Source organism: Grus americana, chromosome 23 (assembly GCF_028858705.1).
Source record: "Grus americana isolate bGruAme1 chromosome 23, bGruAme1.mat, whole genome shotgun sequence".
NCBI classification, from domain to species: Eukaryota; Metazoa; Chordata; class Aves; order Gruiformes; family Gruidae; genus Grus; species Grus americana.
The window spans coordinates 8,391,318-8,406,915 of NC_072874.1; the positions used below are offsets into that span (position 1 = coordinate 8,391,318).

General features: G+C 41.6%; 1 protein-coding gene across 1 annotated transcript in view; it reads right to left on the minus strand.

The window, feature by feature from the left end:
- Positions 1-15,380, minus strand: part of RLF (RLF zinc finger) — a 55,584-nt gene extending 40,204 nt beyond the window's left edge. Inside the window, exons 1-3 of the mRNA XM_054802168.1 lie at positions 15,168-15,380; positions 9,850-10,004; positions 576-657 (exon numbers count right to left, since the gene is read on the minus strand). Of these exons, the coding sequence (XP_054658143.1) occupies positions 576-657; positions 9,850-10,004; positions 15,168-15,380 (450 nt within the window). The remainder of the gene's footprint in view (positions 1-575; positions 658-9,849; positions 10,005-15,167) is intronic.
- Positions 15,381-15,598: the final 218 nt, after the last annotated feature.

The window sequence follows — 15,598 nt, forward strand, 5'->3', positions numbered from 1 at the left end:
TGCAGACAGCTAGGTACTACCTACAGACGAAAACCTTGAAAACATCTCTTCCTCCTACATAGTCCACAGTAGCCATCTTCATTCGAGTGTAGGAATAGTAGTATTATGAGCTTGTTTCAGCACCACCTCGGAAGAAACATTTCTAGGAACCACCCGAACTGAAGACCTGTACTCTTATTTTCATCACTTGCAAATCAGGTATAGACACTAACTTGCCACTGAGATCTCCACAAAAGCTTTTTTAGTAATCTTCCAAGTAATACTTCAGAGCTGTTACATCACCCCATCTAACTCAGTCCTTCTCTCACACAAACCATTAGACTGATAAAGATTTGCTATAGTTCTCTTGCTGCAGTTCCCATTGACTGTGTAGTTACAGATCTGCCATTGGGCCTAAGGCTGCCAATACTGTTGTTGTAGTTAGTCTTTTGCTGCTCAGAAATTCTTGCTGCCTAGAAACAGCAATGCGGGACAGGTGGAATTTCAGGGGAAGGGTAGAAGTAGAGGAGAACAACAGCAGCCTTTTTTTTTTTAAAGTATATGTAAATTGGAAAAAAGAAATTCAGAACACTTACCTGTATGGACTGATGGAATCCTAACCACGCCTCATGTGGCAATTCACTTTCAGGAATTGAAAGCAGTAGCTCAAAACAACTCCTGGAAAAGTAAAAAGCAAGTAAGCAAGCTACCTGAACACATTCTGTTATGTTAAATAACATTTGTGGCACATATTACTTAGCATTCAGATAAGAAGTGACAGTAACGCTGAAACACGTTTGACTGCACAAATCAGTTAAAGGCCAGAAACAGCCTGAGAATCAGGCATGAGTCATCATACGGAAAGAGTACTCCTTTTTACTATGCACAATCTTGCTAGGATAAGATTGCAGCTACTCTTATAATCCAAGATAGTCTGTTCAATGTGGCTCAGGAACATTGCGTTACAGAATTTCTGCTCTTCCCTCTCACAAAGGAATCCTAATACTCATTCTGAATAAAACTAATTTTATCCCAGCATGGTCTCTCTGCCTAGAGTGAGAACGAAAGCAAGCTTTACCTAACTTAAAGTTTCAGTGCTGACATATATAAGAAAATAAAACTAAAGAACAGCTTGACAGAAATGGACATCAGCACAGAAATGGACCCACAGAATAGATTCCTAGAAACACCCTCTGAGTCCTTGATAGCATAGAGGGGCAGAGAGGGGCAGAGGGGCAAGGGAGAAGCATTCAAATACAATGTGCAAACCGCAACAAGCTCAAGATCTTACCAAACAAAACAAAACAAAAAACCCCACCCACGTTAATCTGAACATCTTTGATATGTATATCAAAGAGTTAAAAAGATCAGACTGTAAAATTCCCAGTTCATTAATTCAGAGACCTGCTGTATTTGCGTAGCTCAGTTATTTACACAACACAGGTAGACTACATCCCCTTATTTCTTTATCAAACCAAGCTCCTGCTTAGAAATAGGACACTAGTCACCCAGTCTTGATTTTAAACCCAGGAAAGTTTGATACATGCCATTTTCCACTGTGTCAACAATTAACATTAGTGTGAGTCAGCCCCATCACAGTGGCACGTGAACTTCTGCTGGGTATCAGGTTTTCCAAATGAAAATTCAAGAATGTGGGAAGGGATCAGAAAGTTTTAGTATCTCTGAAATATCCAGCAACTTTGAGACCTATATATTCCATACATAAGTTCAGATTCCAAAAACAGAAGGGGGGGGGAAGCAAGACCTACTTGATATTCCCTCATTTAGGCCATCAGCTCAACACTATCCCTTTTCAGAAACAAAAGGGAAACAACGGTATGTATTTAGCACATGCATCTCATTTCAGGAAAAAGTCCTGCAGAACAAGAATCCCTGTTTTCTAGGAGACAAAACAATGGCATGACTGCTACCTATGTTGTTCTCAAATAAGGGCTACCTAGCCTTGTATGGAATGTACAGATTACCTAAACCCCAACTGCTGCACAGAATAATTTGACCTAATCAAACTAAATGTGTTAACTATGACACTCTCTCTGTTTACAGCATTTACACACAGCAAAAATGGTCTGACAAATCATGACAATGTAAGGAAAGAAAATTGGTCTAAGGCTCCACATATAATAAAGGCATTGAATAATTACTATAAGCTACACCTACACTGTTAGATGGTTCCAACTCATGCTATTTTTTCTTGAAAACCTCCACTCTCAAATATTAAATAGAAGATGACAGGACAACACATTCACTCTAACCATAGACAGAAGAGCTGAGCTTAGGGGAAGGGGAAAAGGAAGAGATGATCATAAAGCAAACATGAGTTTCAAAACTGCCTTAGTACCCAAAAAGAATTACTCTCTCCCCTCTCCTGACTTTTGATACATACTTTGAACAGTTACCTGCAAAATGTTATGCCTAATCAGTTTTTAGCCAGATTCTGCAGTCACATACATAAACAAGATCAAATGGACTAATATTGGCTATCCTTTTCACATTTCAGAAGTTTCCCTTTACTGCCCAATCCTGTTGCTTTAAATACGGGTTTAGACCTGCAAAATCACAGAATGACAGAATCACAGAATGGTAGGGGTTAGAAGGGACCTCTGGAGATCATCTAGTCCAACCCTCCTGCTAAAGCAGGATCACCTAGAGCAGGTTGCACAGGATTGTGTCCAGGCGGGTTCTGAATCTCTCCAGAGAAGGAGACTCCACGAACCTTTCTGGGCAGCCTGTCCCAGTGCTCGGTCACCCTCAGAGTGAAGAAGTTTTTCCTCATGTTGAGATGGAACCTCCTGTGTTCCAGTTTGTGCCCATTGCCCCTTGTCCTGTCCCTGGGCACCACTGAAAAGAACCTGGCCCCATCCTCTTGACACCCACCCTTTAGGTATTTATAAGCGTTGATCAGATCCTTTCTCAGTCTTCTCCAGGCTAACCTGACCCAGCTCTCTCAGTCTTTCCTCATTCGAGAGATGCGCCAGTCCCCTCATCATCCTCGCAGCGTTCCGCTGGACTCTCTCCAGTAGTTCCCTGTCTGTCTTGAACTGGGGAGCCCAGAACTGGACACAGTACTCCAGATGTGGCCTCACCAGGGCAGAGTAGAGGGGGAAAAGAACCTCCCTCGACCTGCTGGCCACACTCCTCTTAATGCACCCGAGGATACCATTGGCCACCTTGGCCATGAGGGCACACTGCTGGTCATGGAGAGCTTCTTGTCCACCAGGACTCCCAGGTCCTTCTCCGCAGCGCTGCTTCCCAGCAGATCAACCCCTAACCTGTACTGGTGCTGGGGTTATTCCTCCCTGGGTGCAGGACCCTACACTTGCCTTTGTTGAATTTCATTTGGTTCCTCTCCGCCCAGCTCTCCAGCCTGTCCAGGTCTCTCTGAATGACAGCGCAGCCTTCTGGTGTGTCGGCCACTCCTCCCAGTTTTGTATCATCGGCTGACTTGCTGAGGGTACACTCTGTCCCTTCATCCAGGTCATTGATGAATAAGACTGGACCCAGTACCGACCCCCGGGGCACACCACTAGCTGCAGGCCTCCAACTAGACTCTGTGCCGCTTACCACAACCTTCTGAGCTCTGCCATTCAGCCAGTTCTCAACCCACCTCACTGTCCACTCATCTAACCCACACTTCCTAAGCTTGCTAACGAGGCTGTTATGTGACAGTGTCAAAAGCCCTGCTGAAGTCAAGGTAGACAACATGCAGTGCTCTCCCTTCATCCACCCAGCTGGTCATGCCACCATAGAAGGCTATCAGATTGGTCAGGCATGATTTCCCCTTGGTGAATCCATGTTGACCACTCCCGATAACCTCCTTTTCCTCCACATGCTTATTGATGACCCCCAGAACGAGCTGTTCTGTCACCTTTCCAGGGATGGAGGTGAGGCTGACTGGCCTGTAGTTTCCTGGGTCCTCCTTCTTGCCCTTTTTGAAGACCGGAGTGACACTGGCTTTCCTCCGGTCCTCAGGCACCTCTCCTGTTCTCCATGACCTTTCAAAGATGGTGGAGAATGGCTTAGCAATAACATCCGCCAGCTTTCTGAGCGCTTGTGGGTGCATCCTGTCAGGGCCCACGCATTTGTGGATGTCGAGTTTGCCTAGGTGTTTTCCAACCTGATCCTCCTCGACCAAGGGAAGGTCTTCCTTTCACAAGACTTTCTCTCCTACCTCCAGGGCCAACCTTAGCAGTAAAGACTGAAGCAAAGGTGGCATTCAGTAACTCTGCCTTTGTATCCTCCATCACAAATGCACCCACCTCACTCAGCAGCGGGCCCACATTTTCCCTTGTCTTCCTTTTGCTGCTGAGGTACTTGAAAAAACCCTTCTTGTTGTCCTTGACTTCCCCTGCCAGTTTTAATTCCAACTGGGCCTTAGCCTTCCTTGTTGCATCCCTATGCACTCTGACTACATTCTTGTATTTCTCCCAAGTAGCCATTCCCTTTTTCCACATACTGTGAACTTCTATTTTCCCTTTGAGTTTTTCCAGGAGCTCCTTGCTCATCCATGCAGGTCTCCTTCCTCCTTTGCTTGTCTTCCTGTTCTTCGGGACGCACTGATCGATCTTGAGCTCGGAGGAAGTGGTGCTTGAATATTGACCAGCTCTCTTGAACCCCCTTACCTTCTAGAGCCCTAACCCATGGGATTTTCCCAAGAAGGTCTTTGAAGAGGCCAAAGTTAGCTCTCCTGAAGGCCAGGGTTGTAATCCTACTTATTGCCCTGCTCCTTCCATGCAGGATCCTGAACTCCATCATCTCATGGTCACTGCAGCCCAGGCTGCCCCCAACCTTCACATCCTCCACCAATCCTTCTTTGTTTTTTAGTACAAGGTCCAGCAGCACCCCTCTCCTCATGGGCTCCTCCACCACCTGTGTCAAAAAGTTATCATCAATGCCGTGCAGAAATCTCCTGGACTGTGCGTGCCTGGCGGTGTTGCCTTTCCAGCAAGTATCAGAGTAGCTGAAGTCCCCCCTGACAACCAGGGTCTGCGATTGTGAGGCTCTAAACACTTCTATTAGGCAGAAAATAAGACAGCCTTTATCACTGTCATTCAGTAATTATTCACATCATCAGGCACTAGAATCTCAATCATTACTATGCCCATGAAAAAGTGGGCAACAGGATCACCAGATATTCCAACTGCCATAGGTCTCAATATTGTAAAATAATCAGGACCTACTTCTCCCTTGTACTCAAGCTTGGCAATGCAAGTTGATTTACCATTCCAGATGCCTAGACCCAGGTGATTGCTACTAGACTATCAAAACCAACTTTACAAAGTCTCACAGCAGCTAAACTCTATTTTAACATAAGCAAAAAACAACCAGCCAAAAAAATCACAAGGTATGTATCCAATTTTCAAGCATGCCATATAGACAGTCTTTTCATCAAACAAAACATTTGCAAACTTTATGGTCATTGTGCTTTTGAAAAGTCTTTTGATGCACACCTCGTTTTCAGACTTAAGCAAAGTCAACCAGTCCTATCTACTTCCATTCTTAATTCCTGGAAGTACATTTTCTAGTGTATTACTTTTTCATAAATATGATACTGGTTATATAAAGCATCAAATTTAGACAAAATGGCAAAGGAAGTTTTACAAATAATTTTTCTGTACTTAAGCCTTAAGGTGCTACTTAGACAATGAAAAAAATCTGAAATTAGATTTTTCAAAGCACTGGGTATACAGAGATCACGGTCTATGAAGATTAGAGGGCTGAATTTATGCCTCAAGAGTTACTGTCTGTTGTAGTAAAGCAGGACTGAGCTGAACCAAGAACCAAAAATTCGTTTGGTTGAGTCCTTACATCTTCCTCAGGATCCCAACACCAAGTACTCTGGTTTGGAAATCACTCCATGAGAAATCTGGAGCTCTGGGTGTATAGCCACCATGTAAAACAACTCACAGCACAACTGCAAAAGTAATATCCAGGATATTCCAATTACAGTTTCCTTGTAAAAATAATTAGAATTCTAAGTCAATTTCCTAGGTTTTTGTTGTAAGAATTGACTCAGACTGATGCATTAAGATCAGCCAACCTTCTGTACTGGCAAGGGGGAGGAATGGCCATGTAGCTTAATTCTTCCTTTTGGTCCTTATTATACAACACTTCAAAATGCACACCTATCCCTGAAAACCCATCTCCTTCTTTATTGTAATGCAACTAAACAGAATTTAGGTATCGTGGCTAAGACCACAAATCAAAATACCAGGATCACTTCATGAAGTGATCTTCACTCTACCAGTACCACTACAACACCTACCTACACAAAACTCAATTCCAAACTTCAAAACACAATTTTTGCAAATAAACTGTAATGGGTGCTTGAATGCTTCCATTAGTTAAAAAAATCATTCATCTCAAACACTCAACTTCAGAAATATCTTTTAGGAGAAAGTCTCCTAGATTTCAGTTTATTTTGGAAGAAACAACTATAGGCAAAAATCAACACATTATTTCCATACAATTATTCTGTAATCACTTTTACCTCATTCTCCATTATTTTAAGACAGAAATTTTAAAAAGTAAATTTTAAAAGCTTTCAGAATTGTGTTCATCTTTAGATAGTATTAGAAAACATTTTGTGTCCTAAGCTTCTCAGAGTTAAAAAGATGACTAATTATAGTCATCTTTTTAGATGATCAGCAGAAATAGTTCATATGCTGCCAGGAATTATCCTGCATTTCTTAAGAGTTGAGTTAGCTCTTAATAATAGACAGCAGAGTGGCAAATGCAAGTTGGTGAATCAAATTACAAGAGTTTATTAGGTTGAAAAAATGCTTTGTTAGACAAAGCAGCAAACAGTCACATGTGCCTCCTCGCAGAGGTGTTATGGAAAGCAAGCACACTCTTTCCGGAAGCAACATGTGTTAGACTCAATAGGTATAACCAGTAGGTGAGATACAGCTCAAAGTTTGAGGTAGACTGGTGTTAGCAGTTGAATTCAATTTTGCTACTTAGACCAGAGGACATTTGGATCTTTCTCTTTTGATGGCTGAAAAAGCATATAAACACCTTCTCAAAGACGCAGAAATGGTAAACTCCCTTTCAGACCAGTGCCATCACAGCAAGCAGGAAAAAGTAGAAAACAGTCAAATATTAGCTACTGGCAAACACAATGTGAACTAGGAACAAGTCTTTCTACTTTTTTAACTTTAATCTATTCATCTTCAGACCATATAAACCATTTCCAGATGGAAGTAAAATTTTCATACTGATGGTAACATGAATGGCACACATACCCCCTCACGCAGTATCCTCAGAAAAAAAGCACTCACAGGAGCTCGAGAGAACAATCAGCTTCAAGGGCTTCCTAAGATTCACAAGGATAGCTAGCTAACCAAATCTCAGTGAAAGACACCTTTGAAATGGCTAACTCCTTATTAATTCTTCTACAGAGGCAATAGCTTAGTACAGTAATATTGGGGGGTGAGGGGAACCTGTTGTGCTTTGTGGCTGTGGAAACAAGCAGTCCAAGTTCTACTTGACCGAAGCAGCTATGTCCCTTCACTGCAATGGCCAAGAAGAACATTCCTGTTCCCCCACAATCATTTGCCAAATCTCTTAACTACAAGAACAACCACTCCAAGCTTTTCTTCTATTTCCAAGAGATAGTGGACCAACAAAGTCTCACGCTGTATCAGCATCACGTTCCTTATGGGGAGCACAGCCTCTACGTCATGTCAAGGTTTACTGTGAACACACAATTGACCTGGTCAGGTGACAGGGAAAGCCACAGTATACTGAGTTTTGCTGTTACTGGCTCACCCTCCTGAGAAGTATGTCAGGAGGAGGAAGTTCCTTCCCTCTTCTACAGCAGGGATGTTGGAAGGGAAGGAAGATTTCAACAGTAAGTAGAGCACTTTTGCTTTAAAACAGGAAACTTGCTCATTTCTCCTCAAAGTTCAAGTTTGAAAATACATAGTGTGTACAACAGCTCTGGGTAACCCAGCTGTCTCCCCAAAAATCAGAGTCGCATGGGAACAGTATGCTTTCACATCCCTAACCAGGTAATAGTCTTCCTCCCTCATGGAACTTATTTATCTTCAATTCCCTGCTCTAACTTCTCTCCCTCCCTTGGAAACTCTTATAAAAGAAAAACGTGGGAGAGTTCAGTTAGGTATGCCATTTACCTCACCCTATCTGCGACCTCATTTGTTGTCTCTCTCATTCTTTAGATTCCTCTCAAATGTAATCATAACAAGAACAGGGGAGATTCCAGTAAGTCAGCCTCTCTACTGTCCTCCACCATAAAGTCTTTTGAATGTACAAGCAACAGCAAACAAACTCCTCACACTGAAAGATGGAAGAAACCATATCAACAGAAGCAGAATATTCCGATTTTTCTCAAGAGAAATTTTGACACAGAATTGGGATTCCCACACCAAAGTATATAACAGTGGCAAAACATATAGAAAGTACTCCAGGTATGGATGACCTGCATACAAACACAGCAAAAGACAAACTTTAAGTGACATGAGTAGGAAACAGCAGAATACACAAGCTAATTAATAACAATATGATGAAGATGCAAATACTGTATCCATAAAGGGACAGTCTGCAAAAGCATTTAAGATATTTTGCCAAAAATATATGTATTATGTAGCAGGTAAATGATTTAGCAGTTCATGTCTTCAGTTTTGATATTAAGAAGTTAAGACAGACTTTTCCTGATTTCATGTTTTCCCTTCTTGTCAGAAGGTTAAGAAGGAAAAAAAAAAAAAAAAATCACTCCTAGTTCACATATTTCTCATAACTTGAAAAGAAATTTCAGTGCATCATATGGAGATATCTGGTTCTCAGCTGTTGATTTATATTGCAAGTTAGTACATTACAAAAAAAAGAATTTGACCAAGGAGTTCATTGCAAAATCCTTCTCGAAAAGAACATGTGACTTCGGACCACAAAGCAAGTAAGCTACTGATACAAAGAAAAAATAGTCCATTGAAAAACTGTCACAGAATTACTTTTATTCTATGATGATATTTATATTCAAGGTTCTAGATCTTCACCTTCCCCCCTCCTCAAATGAAACCTTACCAGCAAGGAATGACCAGGGCATAAAGTTATCCTTCTCTGGCTGAGGGTAGTAACTGACTATACTCCAATGTATGTGAAAGCCCTCAGGCTATGCTCTTCAATTCCAAATAGCTGCTTTGCACTTAAAACAGACTTTGAGGAACTACAAGTTACTCCAACTTAGCTGATGGAGTGTAAAATAATTCTCTGTTTGAAGAATTGCTGTGCTTTAAGTCATGTCTACAGACACTTGTCAAAGAGCTCACGCTGAATTACTCTACTCTGTTTGGCTATCCTATAGCAACAGCTACACACACAACTTAGATTGCCATAAACACAAAACAGCTTATCCTTTTCAGAAAGGAACATGCTCAGAACTACCCTGCATTACAGGTAAGAGGACACACAAAAGCAGCAACTGCAGAGCAAGTGATACAGATTTATTAATTGATGCATGAAGGTCTGCTATGAAAGCTTCTGTTTAATAAGGACCACACTAAGCTTTTTCTACAGAAAATAATAATAATTTTAAAAATGTTTAAGAAAGAACAGAACCTTCCTAATACCTGCATGGTTATCCAAAAACAGAAGAGCAAAGCCTTACCACTTGTTCACATTAATTAACAAAATGCTCAAGTACATTTTTATAGTATGATTAAAAAAGTACTAAAGACATTTACCAGATAATAAATCATAAATACAGTTGTCAAAGTATTACACTATTTCAACAACTTGCCCTTTCATTTATAAAGTACAGTTTGGTTTGGTGGGGTTTTTTTTTGTTTGGGTTTTTTTTTTTTTTTAATATTAATGTACCAACTTAAAACTTACAGCACTAGCCTGCCAAGTACCAAAAGAACATCTTCACATTCTGTAGTCAAGTAAGGTCGTGCATTAGCAAAGCTTTGGATGGAGATTCGGTATACTTCCAAAAAAGGTAAAATATGTTCCGATGCACCCCGACTGCCAGCATACTGAAGTAGTGTCTGAAAGAAAATGAGTTATCATTAGAAGTTCTCATAACACACTTTTGTCTAAAAACCAAAATATCAATATGCAATATCAAGCATATACAGTGGAAAATCCTGAAGTGAAAAGTTTTTGCCCTGAATGAAATTTAAAAATAGTAGCTTTTCTCCTCAACAGAAGTTCTCTCTTTTGTTCAAAAATATTTTCATTTATTTTATTATTTTGATAAAGTTATCAGAATTTCTACTGGGGAGCAAGCTATACGCAATCATCAAAAATGTAATCTGTTACAAGTTAAAAATTCAGGGACAAGTTCTGTATTCAGCTTCTTTTGTAAAGCTGCATGGAGACAGAATCACATATGTAACACTGGAATCTTTATTGCTCGTGAGAATGCAGAAAAATAGGCAAGAAGTTCAAGATTAAGAACATTATTCCAGCTGTAGTATTTTAAAGATACATGTATTACCCATACAGCAAACGTGAAGCCATCAGAAGGGGATACAAAACCCAGATCAGACCATTATGTAGTCATTTTTCAAACGCAAAATTACCCTACATTCTACTACTTCACCATAGCAATCCTCCATAATCCAGGCAGAATACCGAAGAAACAATGTAAAATCTAGCCAGTTTTAAGACAAATCAAAATAAGTTTCAAAAATCAGCACAGAGACAACAGTAATACCTCCCAACTTTTTTAAAACTTCACTACACTACCACATTATTTTCCTAGAGGTTATAAAGTAATATTAAGAGCAAGCAGGGCACTGAGCTAAGGACACCTTAGCTCTACTTACAGCTTGCTTCACCAGTAACATCCCTTCTCTGTATGCATACCGTCCTACAACTCCAGACCAAATATACCTGTGTTCTTACCAGTTACCATTTCTCTCTCGTGCTGCACCCTCCCTAGACCAAACAAGGTACCAATCTTAAGGCAAGCTGTGAAGAAAAAAAACCCAACAATGAAAGAGACTGTGCTTTGTGGAACCCTTAGGGCCAAGACTGAATGGAAAAAATAGTTCAGAGTGCCCCACCCACTGCAATACAAGCCAAATTGTCCTAAAAGGATGATCAAGTCATATCAGGCTTTAAATTACTTCACGTTGGGACTCTGACACAGTGAATTTATTTTAACATCTTAATCAAACACACGATCATACCAGATTATGACTAGAAAGAGGACACTACTGACCAGACCGTACAATGACCTTACTAAAACCAAGTGCAGTCATTATAATGGCCAGAAACTTCTAAGATGAAGTCTAATTTTCAAGAAATAAGTGGCCAGGTGCACACTATTTTGTGGATTATCTGGTGTTATGTCAGTGATCTAGCTACACAATACTAGTCCTGGGGTAAAAAAAAAAAAAGCAGACATCAACTAGACTGGCACAACCAAGTGCGATATTTAAGAAAAAAAATTCTATAAAAAATACCATTGAAGAATCACTAAAACCCAAGATCATATTGTAGGTTATTCTCCTAGAACTCAGTATCAGTAATATAACTCCTAGGTGAATGAAAGTTATAAAGTCTCAAAAAACCCCCACACAATATTTATAAAGAGTAAGGAAGGTAGGGGAAGGGAAGATTGGAATTTTACAGAAATCATCCTTAAACACACCACAAAGATCATTAGCAGAAGCAATGAATGACTAGTAACTAACCAGTCTAAGTGCTTCTCCAACAGATTAATGAAGGATTTGATAGTGTAACTCAAATTATATATGGCATTAGAAGAATTAAATTGCATTCAAAGGCTGTCAAGCAAGAAATGCTCAATTGATGACTATCATAACATCATCTGTTTAGTAAACCCAGCAGTAACGCTATCATTATAGTGACTACAGAAATAGAAGATCAAACATACAAATCTCTGTACTTTTCTAAAAAAACATCCATTAAACCCAAACTATTTAAAAAGTCAGATTTAGTACTCAATACTTTGACAGACACATCATAAACTATTTGGTCTGTGTAAACCATAAAACATGGTAGAATATTTCCTAGGATTAAATAAACTTACTAGAAAACACTGCACCCTTGGTTGATCTCAATGCTAGGATTACATTCAAAGTCTTACAGCTAGTATTAGCAATTTGTTGAGTAGCCATTTATCAGAAACTTCTCCCCAAATAGATAAGCAATGATGGTTTCAGTGTGTAAGACAGATTCAAGGCAAGAGACTTATTAATAGCTTGAACTTCAAAGATATGTAGTTTTGAACATTATGATGTTATTAGTATCAGGATACTGACAAATAAGCAAAATGCAATAATTGTATTACAGAGGCTCTTAAAAGCTCTTCTGCTATTTCACAAGCAATGTAAGTAGAAGTTTTATTAGTCCACTACAGACTTTTCCTGGCAGTTTATATACAAGATAAAATTAGACAAGTTTTAACTTGTGAGAAATATACAATCTACATGCTCAACGAACATTCAAGTAACAATTTTATAAGCAATTACTACCTTACAGTCTAATTACCTGAAGAGAGTATTCAAGCATTTTAAGTCTGGTTAACACACATCCACTTACACTTTATCCTGTCCTCCTTCCTTTGACTATAACAACACATCTAATTGGCAAGTGGAGTGAGCAGAGGCCACCCACATCCACCCACCGTGTAAACTACAGACCAGCCTAGCTCCTCAACACTGCATAGATTCTCATATCCTGCAATGCTGGAATACCTGCTTAGCTGCATTTCTTCTGAAGCATCTTTCCCCCCCCCCCCAAACCAATTTAAACATGTCCAAGTTGCCTGACTTGTTATTACAGCTTTAAGTCTCTGTTTAAGAAAAAAACTTCCACCTCTTCTTAAACATACCTGATTACAATTGACAGTCCTCACCTGTGTCACCTTTAATAATTTCAGACAGACAACAGGTGCTGGGTATTGGCAGATGGGATGCTTTGATGTCCTACAAACTCTGCTTCACTGATACCTGTTCTTCATATTTACGACAGCATAACCTCAAACATACACACTGTTCATTCTAGTTGGCTGTTTGGGTACATATCAAGCTTCCCAACAGGCATGTTTTTCCTAAGGTGAATATGCAAACCATTCATGCTTGTACAATATAAAGTTGCAGAGTCAACCCACTATTTAGGCTTCATGAGTTTCTTTGTTGGGTTATCCCGAACAACAATCTTACTCCCCTGCTCAAAAAATACAGATCTTTAAGGAAATCATGCCATGCAGCATCACTCCCAGGAAGAGGTACTGGAAAGCTGCACGTGGCAGCAAAAGTTTACATGTAGTAAACCACAGCATCCAGACCTCAAAGCATAGGAAAGATACTGATTTGGTTCACAGTCTGTTGTGTTCCAACAGTCTCAGTAACTTCCACAGAAAAGTAGAGCACCTTTCAGGACCACACCACAAATGTACACACAGGATGGCAAATCTGTGCTGTACTAAAACATTTCAGCTACCCTCATTGCAGCTACTTCCCAAGATCATATTTAAGGTCAGTCAAATTCAGCTTCTCTCTAGGCATATTCTGCTGCAGCTTAATAAGCTTTTGACAAGACACCAGTGGTACCCTCCAAGTTGTTAATACGAAATTAAGTTGAGCTCCTTGAATTTCATGTAACATCCCCATTCAGAAGGGGAAACCAAGATGTAAAATTACATCCCAACCACGGTGGTTTGACTGCACAGTGACATCACAAATTCATATTCCATTTAAGTTGCTGCATGACAGACTAGCAGTTTCATGTTTTCCACTGTATCTCTTGGTATAGTCATGACAATAAGAAGCGTCCCAAACTGATGGCAACCCAAGACATATTTTTTCATTTTTATCTGTACTATCTATCACAGTGTTCTAAAACGAGAGTATCATTCAATAACAGCACATAGACCTAGAGAGGTCTAATTTTTTTGTGGACAGGGTTTGGGGTTTTTTGTTTGTTTTTTAGGTAACAGAACTGTCTTTCAAACTCCATTGATCAAGTACCTCTAAAGCTTTATCTGTACCACACTAATCTGGGCAACTGGACCTCTACATATTGACCATCTTGACAACCTCTACTAAGTGTTAGTTGAGTACTTGTTTCAGTTTTCTGATGCCACTAGAATACCACTGGAAACAATTTTAGCAAAACCTGAAACATGGAGAAAGTCACACACACACTATACTGGGTTCTGTGTAAAGGCAAGGTCACAGATCTTAACAGCATGCTTAGCTTGGGACATAACACAGCAGCATGCAGCAGCATCCTGCAGCATCAGAAGCAAGCATTTTGAAACCCAACACATAAACTCCTTCTGTTGTTTCAGTGAATGATGAGCTAAACACCCTCCCAGAACAGTATGGCAAAGTACACAACCTGTGCATGTAAAATGGAAGACTGTGAAGGCTAATAACAGTTATCCATACCACACTAGCATGACTTTTTTGTCTCATTTGGTATTTGATTTTGCCATTCACCATTCAAATACAGTGGCTGTATTAGCTGAGGTGTACACTAGCTTGTAAAACTGATTATTTTTTATTTTAGAAACCACAATCTCTTCAGATTTAACAGGGATGGCTCTCCAACGCAGCAACCTAAAAACAGCTATTCAACCTTAGAGCTCACAGTAAATGATGCTGTGGGGGAAGCAAAAACTAACCAACCATTGAAAGAGTTTACTTAAGAATAAGTTATCTCTGTCACTGCAACTTCAATCAAATTCAGCTCTTCTTCTGGAAGTTAGCAGCTCAATTGAAAAATTGCTGATCCTTAGCCTGAGTTGCATTAAACAAGTATTCAGACAAGATCACTGGACCACAGAAGCTCATTCAGTGACTTAAGTGAACTGCAGGCCTTCACAAGCTAGCAAACATTGCTTATCCCACGGCAGATCTCAATCAAGGCAGAACACAGCGTTTTGATCCCGAGGCGCGTAAAGAACAGGAAAGCCGAGGTCTAGGAACTGAGAAAACGCGGCGCGGCCCGCCTGCCCCAGAGAACCTCCCCAAGGGCTACCAGCTGTCCAGGTCCGTGGCACTGGAGAGCCCAAAGGCGAGCGGCTCCCTCGGTGCAACGGGCCCGGCCCCAGGCCGGCAGCAGAGCGCCCGCGGGAGCACCCCTCGGGCAGGGCGCGCCCCGACCCCATCCCCGCCGCCCGGCACCCGGCCTGCAGTTCGCGCCGCGGCCCACCCCTGCCCGGCCCCTACCTGGCAGAAGCCCCGGCAGTAGGCCCGGGACGAAGCCTCTGACACCTCCTGCTCGCGCAGCTCCGTCTGCAGCTGCCAGAGGCGGGCTCGGAGCGCCGCCACCAGCCGCTGCATCTCGGGCCCCGGAGCCGCCTCGGCCTCAGCGTCCGCCATCTGCACCCGGCCCCACTGCGCGTAGGCAAGGATCACGTGACTCGCAGGCACTGACCTCATCGTCCCGGGACGGCGTCACGTGATACACACGTGACACGGCGCGCGTGTCGCTATCCACGCGACTCACCATCTGGGGCAGCGGCTGGACGCCTTCAGTCGAGTGGCGTCACATGACGCGACGAGAGCCCACAGCAAGCGCGCGTGCGCGCGGACCTCCTGCGGGGAGGGGGGGTGGGGCCGGGGCCGGCCCCCGAGCGCTCCGCCCGCCTCAGAGCTCT